General features: G+C 27.0%; 1 protein-coding gene across 1 annotated transcript in view; it reads right to left on the minus strand.

Moving 5' to 3' along the window:
• Positions 1 to 7,423, minus strand: part of LOC108745405 — a 10,073-nt gene extending 2,650 nt beyond the window's left edge. Inside the window, exons 1-7 of the mRNA XM_018481542.1 lie at positions 7,266 to 7,423; positions 5,683 to 5,753; positions 5,443 to 5,581; positions 4,012 to 4,189; positions 3,736 to 3,867; positions 3,368 to 3,646; positions 5 to 3,131 (exon numbers count right to left, since the gene is read on the minus strand). Coding sequence (XP_018337044.1) covers positions 5 to 3,131; positions 3,368 to 3,646; positions 3,736 to 3,867; positions 4,012 to 4,189; positions 5,443 to 5,581; positions 5,683 to 5,753; positions 7,266 to 7,310 — 3,971 coding nt within the window. The 5' untranslated portion in view covers positions 7,311 to 7,423. The remainder of the gene's footprint in view (positions 1 to 4; positions 3,132 to 3,367; positions 3,647 to 3,735; positions 3,868 to 4,011; positions 4,190 to 5,442; positions 5,582 to 5,682; positions 5,754 to 7,265) is intronic.
• Between the last annotated feature and the right edge of the window lie 257 nt (positions 7,424 to 7,680).

A 7,680-nucleotide genomic window follows, 5' to 3' on the forward strand; every position in this document is an offset into this window, starting at 1 on the left:
AATTTTATTGACATCTTTCGGTGATGGTGAACGTGGAATAGTTCCGTTAGATATTCCGCTATTATTGTAATCTTCACTTCGTGTTGCTTCCACGTTTGATCGATCAGATAGAACCGACGATTCATCATTTGAAATGTGATCATTGTAACTCTTATTTCCAAATGTCTCAAAAGCATATTCCAATTCAACGGTTGGCGACATCTTTCTAGTTTTAATTGTATCCAACGCTTCACTAACTTTGTCATGTTTTAAGTCTTTATATACAGCGCGAGTAATAACACGTGTTCTCAATAAAATTGATTTTTCAAGTTTTAAATTATTCGCTGTATCGTTTACAATATTGTTATGTACTACATTCGACTCGTCACTATCGTTCAAAGTTTCTCCTACTACTCTATCTATTGAAATATTTTTGTTGATTGTATCTTCAATCACGTCACCACATTTTGCAAGTTCAGAAACATGTTCAATATTAATAGAATATGGAGTGATATCATTATTTTGAAGAGAATTTTCAGCATTAATCAAATCTAAATCTTTTTCGTTTATAGGTCTTTCGTCAATATTATTTGTTTCGATAGACTTGACAATGTTTTCCTCATCATATTTCTTATTCATTATAGGATTCTTCTTGCTTTCAATTAATGAATTATCTTTGTCAGTATTTAATTGTTGATTTACATTATTTTTTTGTCGAATCGCTAAAGTAGCTATATTTCTTATCGTACAATGTGTAGAATTATTTCTATTGACGCTCAATTGATGAATTGGCATTTTTGGTGTATGTGCAATTCGTACTTTTTTCAGTTCATAATGGTTAGAGCATAATTTATCGTCTGTTTGTTTATTTATAGACTCTGCTTGTATGTCTAAATTTCTTTTCAAATTTTTAATATGATTTAATGAACTGTCGTTAATCTCTTTTTCGTTTTCAATTCGCGGTTTTTTTGCTAATTCAAGATTTTCAAAATTATGATCTGAATATGGTTTAATATTCTCTTGCTTATTTATGCGCGAAATTGGTTGCTTCTTTCTCTTTAAATTTCGTAAATTTTTTAATAAGCGATCGCCAATTTTAGCTTTCTGTATATTTTGGCTTTTTCTCATTACATTATGTTTTTCTACACTAATAACGACATTTTTACTATGAGCAAGATCAGTGGAATTTTCATTGTTAGATAAGGATGTCATTCTAGTTTTTGTCTGGATATCCCTATCAACAGCTTCTATATTATCTTCGCTTAAGATATTATCGCTTGTGTTTATTTGATCAAGCTCATCTTTGTATATATTTTGGCACTTTCTTTTTATTTCAATTTTGTCTGCATTAATATCAATAATTTTACGATTAACAGTAGAATTTTCGTTGTTAGGTAATAATATTGTTTTAGTTTCTGTCTGGTTATCCGTATCAGTAGTTTCTACATTACTTTTGCTTAAAAGATTATCGCTTGCATGTATTTCATCAAACTTATCTTCATTTATATTTTGGTCCTTTGTTTTTATTTTATTTTCTTCTGCATTCACGTCAATAATTTTACTATAAGCATGATAAGTGGAATTTGTATCGTTAGATAAGAATATTGTTCTAGTTTCTATCTGATTATCCGTATCAATAGCTTTTACATTATTTTTGCCGAAAAGATCATCGCTTGCATATATTTCGTTATGCATACTTTGACTCTTTCTTTTCATTTCACTTTCTTTATTAATATCAACAATTTTGCCATTATCAGTAGAATTTTCATTGTTAGATATATTTCTAGTTTCTGTCTGATTCTCTACTTCCATATCAATAGCTTTAATAGAATGATTACTTAAGAAATCATCCTTTGTGTATATTTCGCCAACTTGATTTTTATGTACACTTTGGCCCTTTCTTTCTATTTTATTTTCTTCTGCATTAATGTCGACAATTTTATCATTAGTATAATCAGAAAAAGTTCCATCTTTACATAAAGATATCATTTCAATTTTCTGATTATCCATATCGATATCTTCTATATTATCTTTACTTGAGATATTATCATTTACACATATTTCGCTAGATTTATTTTTATGTATAATTTCATCTTTTCTTTTTATTTTATTTTCCTCTGCATTAATGTCGACAGTTCTGCCATCAACATGATCCAAAGATTTTTTATTGTTAAATAAGAACATTGTTTTAGTTTCAATTTGATTATCTACATCGTTAGCGTCTATATTATCTTTATTTAAGATATCATTGCTTACATATAATTTGTCAACGCTTAAACGTGACATCGTAAAACTATTTTCAACAGGTACTACTTCTACTGAATGCAATGTATTTTGCTTATGAAGAAACTCTTTGTCAATTTCAATGTCATTAAGAGATATGCTGGATATATTTATATTGGAGTATGAATTCTTATGTACACTCGACAATATATTCTTAGATGTATGATTAAATTGTAAAACATCAGTAATATTCGTAGCATTCTCAGTTTTATCACAATATGTACCTCGTACTCGTTCATTTTCATCAAACTTTTCAATTTCCGAAAACATGCTTTTATATGCATTACATGATTGTCTCCTTTTTAGCTCTGTCCTTTTTGAGCAACAAGTACACTTTTCTGAATCTATATCTCGTTCATTTTTAGGACATGCTTCTTTTTTCTCATTGAAATATTCTGCCACACCTTTACAGATTAAAGAAATTAGATTCGAATTTAGCGAGACATCATCCTTATGATTCATAACGCAACAACGAGAATTAGTATTTATTTTTTTCTTCAATCTTCGAAACTTTTTCATTTTACTTTTTAATGATCGAATTTTTCTTTTCATTTTTTTAATAGATATAGAATGTTTAATTAGTAAATCATCAGAGCAGAAATGCTCCCTTGCACAGTTCCTATTTTGAGACAAGGTAGGAATTGCATTGAGATTACTAGGTACTTTGGCTACAAGTGGTATATGTGAAATATCCGTATTTCTTAATTCAACATTTTCGCAAATTTGTGTCGTTGTGGATGATCTTCCCGATTGTGATTTTATATTGCCTGCTATTGAATCACTACATGGACTATAAGGATGTAGATGAGGTATAGGTGATATTTTAGAGAGAGAGTCTTCATTTCTATTTGTAAAATCCGGGTAGGTATCTAAAAATTAAAAATAGATGTAAACATAATAAATATAATAATATAATATAATATAGATATATTATACAGAGTGTCCAGAAAATCGCCCGTAATACTTCGGGAAGTGATTCGACCCAAAAAGAAGGAAAAAAAGCTATATAGGTTTTTCGATATAGCTTTTTACCGGACACCCTGTATACAATAAAAGAATGTATATGATTGACGCATATGACATTGCATTAGTTATTGTTACTTACTAGGTAATGAACATGGCGGCGAATAAATCTTTTTCGGTGAAGGAGGCAAGTCTTTCTCAATTAATTTTGGACATGCGATCATGGTTTTGAATATTTTTTCAGGAGTCAATTCTGAAGGCAAATGAGCTTCACATTTTTCACAAAATAATGGATGTGGATCATTTTTCGTGTGATAAAATTCGTCGGTCATAATATTTTGGTCTCGTACTTCGCATTTTACACTTGGTTCAATATTACACAGTGATACATTAATACCAATATCTGAAGTAGATTTTATACCTATAATGATTCATAATAAATGATTCATAATAAGTATGTAACAATAAAAAAAAATTTGCTTGAAGTTTTATACTTTCTTTTGTACTTACTTATACTTGGCTTAGCCGTATCAACATTTGTAGAAATTTTTTTCTCCTTTTTTTTACCACCTTTTTTTGTCACAGTTGATATATCATCCTTTTTTAACGTTTTTAATTCATGTTCCAATTGTTTAATTTTATCTGTAAACAAAGAATACAAATCTTATTTAGATAAATAATAAACAAATTTAATTTTTGTATATCGAATAATACATACATAAGAAATAACACAGATAATAAAAATAACAGAAATAATACAATATAAGAGATTTAATTTATCGCTACCTTCAAAGGATGACTTGTCCAAATTATGTTCCATAATTTTAGCCGACTGTTCTTCTTCCAATTCTTTTATTTTACATGTTAATTGTTGTATACTCTGTTTATCTGCAGCTATATTTATGTTATAGTCATTCATCTTGTTCGTTAATTTTTCATTATTTTGCTGATATTTTGCAATTTTCTGAAATTTAAAAAATATCGTTATGTATAAAATGTGATAATAATTAAAATAAAGAACAATCCACTTATAAAAAAATCTAATCAAGAATATTCACATCAATGAACAGCCAATATGAGCGAACTAGCATAAACGTATAAAATAAAATTGTATAATTATTCATCAAGATGTAATATTCACATTTTCAACCTCTAATGTAATATTATAGCTAATATTTTCTTAAAAAGAATTTAAAAAAAATAAAAGCTAATATTATAAATAATTACATACTACAAAAATACACACATCTATGCACTGTAAATTTTGTATTGCACTAAAATCTGCACTTGCCAACACATATCGATGATACAAAATATGATTTTTCAGAAAAATAAAAAAGCGTGTCAGTTAATATGCAAAAATAAATGGATTATCTTTTCGACCTAATTGTGATCGAAATTTGCTTATTCACGCAAAGTAAAGATTCACAAAAAGTTGCATTATCTGCATATATCCTAAACATAATTTTGTAAATGTTATCTCTTAATAACCCAGATAGAAAAATCTTAGTAATATGCCAGCAGTTACTCGATTCTAATTTTAGAACAAATTGGACTGTGATCCATTATGTTCTCTTCTCTTTAAACTTGCCCTTATGACTTGCCAGCCAGAATATAATTGAAATATAGCAAAAATAGAGTATATCTTGCCATTATAATGTCGTAATGCTTGCTCATTTTCCGATACATTTCTATCAATATTAATAAACAGTAAACTGAGATTTACATCAATTGTTGCAGTTCTACTAATACAAAATACAAAAGTTTACAATACATACTATTGGCTATATATATTTAGGAAGTTATTACTCTGATTTTATCTGATAAAATATACTTGATAAAACCAAGTATGTTTATCTATAATCCTGTTTTTTCTTTTTTTTAACTCTACATATGCTTGTTGCTCTATGAAAGCATAGTGAATTTTATTAATGTGATTTAATATATTATCACATAAGATTTTCCGAGAGTTAAATCGAATAATCATCAGTGAATACATGATTTCATATCAAAATTGGAATCTAAATTTTAAATAAACAAATTCTTACGTACCACATATGGACAATATTTATGTATCAATTGTTTCATAATTTTTCGTATTTCTAAATATCAGCTTGAAAAATTAAATTTCTTTTACATTTAAGGAAAGCTAAATTATTTTATAAATTTAAGAGTATGTTAATAATAAATTAATCTAAAATAGAATTATTTATTTACACATTTTAACTCCCTTATCTCATCTTTGGCGGACGAATAATCGGATATTATGTGTTTGGCCTCTTTCTTTGCAACTTCCAAACTTGATTTTAAATTTTTAACTTCTTTTATATTTTGAGTATATTGCTTAATTAAAACACTAAAACAGTAAAAATTCCATTAATCTTGCCATGATATTGATAGCATATCAAAATTAATTTAATAAAAAATTAGTCTAATAAAAAAAATAGAAATACTTACTCTGTTTTGCACATTTTCTGTTTCAATAACAATATTGATTCTTTCGCTTTCTTTACTTTATAATCATGTTCCTGAAAATTTTTTGTTAAATCATATCTCAAATGATTAAAAAATATTGACAAAAGCAGAAAAAAATATTAACGCTATTAAATATATGCGCCACTAAATATTCTTTAACCTTTAGCTAATTATTCATAGCTTTGGAAATATACTAAAAAAATATTGACTTTTTTAGATTGAAACCTGATTTGTGTGTGTGTGTGTATGCATCAACTTTAATTTGACTTTAAGAAATTCAAAACTCTCACTTTCTCTTTTTGAAGCCGAAGAGAGGGAGAGTTTTAAGCCTCGCTTAAAGTCAAAGCAACATTGGTACAATTACGCCTTAGAACAAATGTTTGCATAATATTGAATTTCATCTTATTTATAGATATCTTATTTATAGTATACAGGATATTTTTTAAATAGCAGATACTAATCATATAGCGTTATTCCTAATTAAAAATGGAGTCGAAAAGTTCTCTACAATTTTGCAATTTTTGCAATAATTGACGAAATATTAATTTATAATAAATTAATAATTAATAATTAATTGTGTTACAATTTAAAATGTGTTTGACTCTTACTTTGCCCTTTATTTATTGTTATTTATTAATTTATAAATATTGTTGAATAAGCGCGTATCCGGCTGCTCAACCATTAACTATCACAAAAATTGCAAAATGATAGAAAACTTTTCGATTCAATTTTTAATAACTTTTAATCAGGAATAGTGCTGTATGATTAGTGTCCGCTATTTAAGAAATCCTATGTATCTTACTAAAACAAATACTAAAATATAAAATGTATAAAATATATAAAATATAAAATATATTATAAAAATTATTTAAGAAATGCAATTTAAATTTCATCGTCAAATATAACCATGCTTATCTTTCTAAGATTAAACCTTACAGTATATGTGAATGTTTTAGATTATTTTAGAAAATATATAATTGTATTTTGTATAAAACAAAAGACATAAAAAATACATCCAATAATCATATAATTGCTTGATTTTTTTCAGCAGTCAATTATTTCTACTGAAACATTTGCATTCTAAATAAGATTAAAGATTTGTCTTTTATTTCTGATTTGCCATAGAACTTTCCTCTTTGTTTTCATCAAATTTCGTAGATATTTATTTCGTTTTATTAACAGAAAATATTAGCTATAAAAACAGATATTGAAGAGAAAAAGAAAAAAGATAAAAAATACACAATTAATATTCAATTATAAAAAGCAAATTCACAGGAAGACAAAATGATCTTGGTACCGGCATGTCGGCGTGATCGCGAATTTTCCGGCGGTTTAAAAATTCCAAGAGCATATATACATTGCGAATATATATACTTAACGAATTTTCATATATGTTTGATACAATTCAGGCCAAGAAGAATCTTCTTTAAATGTCAAGAAGTGTTTTGTTATGTATGTAGAATTAATTTAATACTATAATTTAACCTAACTTAACCTCACATTTCCATAAACATGCATCCTCGCGCAATTAAATAGCTTAAAAATGCATCCTGTTTAATACTTACGATACTGTCTATGATATTATGAAAATTCAAGCTATCATTATCCATATTATAACCGGTAATACTGATTTAAGAAAATTAGTTGGTTCCTGCACGTTTTACTCCAGCAAGTATGTACCGAAACTTTTCCCGCTGTCAATTTTCGAACATTGTATTCACGAAAACTGTAGGTCTGTTCTTTATTCCTGCATTACCTAAACTGGTGCACCTGGTGCAATAAGTTGAAGTGGGATAGTGCTGTCCAAAATTCGATTATAACTACATCGATCATTTTTATGTTTAATGTTGCATCAAATTCTATATTAGAAATGTTATATTTCCTAATTATGTTTCTAGTCGCACTGAATAAATTACTCACTTTTAGTATCTAGTTTTTTTAATATTAATGATAAAATTTTTGTTTATTCTATGATTTATA

This window comes from Trachymyrmex septentrionalis, unplaced genomic scaffold, assembly GCF_001594115.1.
Source record: "Trachymyrmex septentrionalis isolate Tsep2-gDNA-1 unplaced genomic scaffold, Tsep1.0 scaffold14, whole genome shotgun sequence".
NCBI lineage: Eukaryota > Metazoa > Arthropoda > Insecta > Hymenoptera > Formicidae > Trachymyrmex > Trachymyrmex septentrionalis.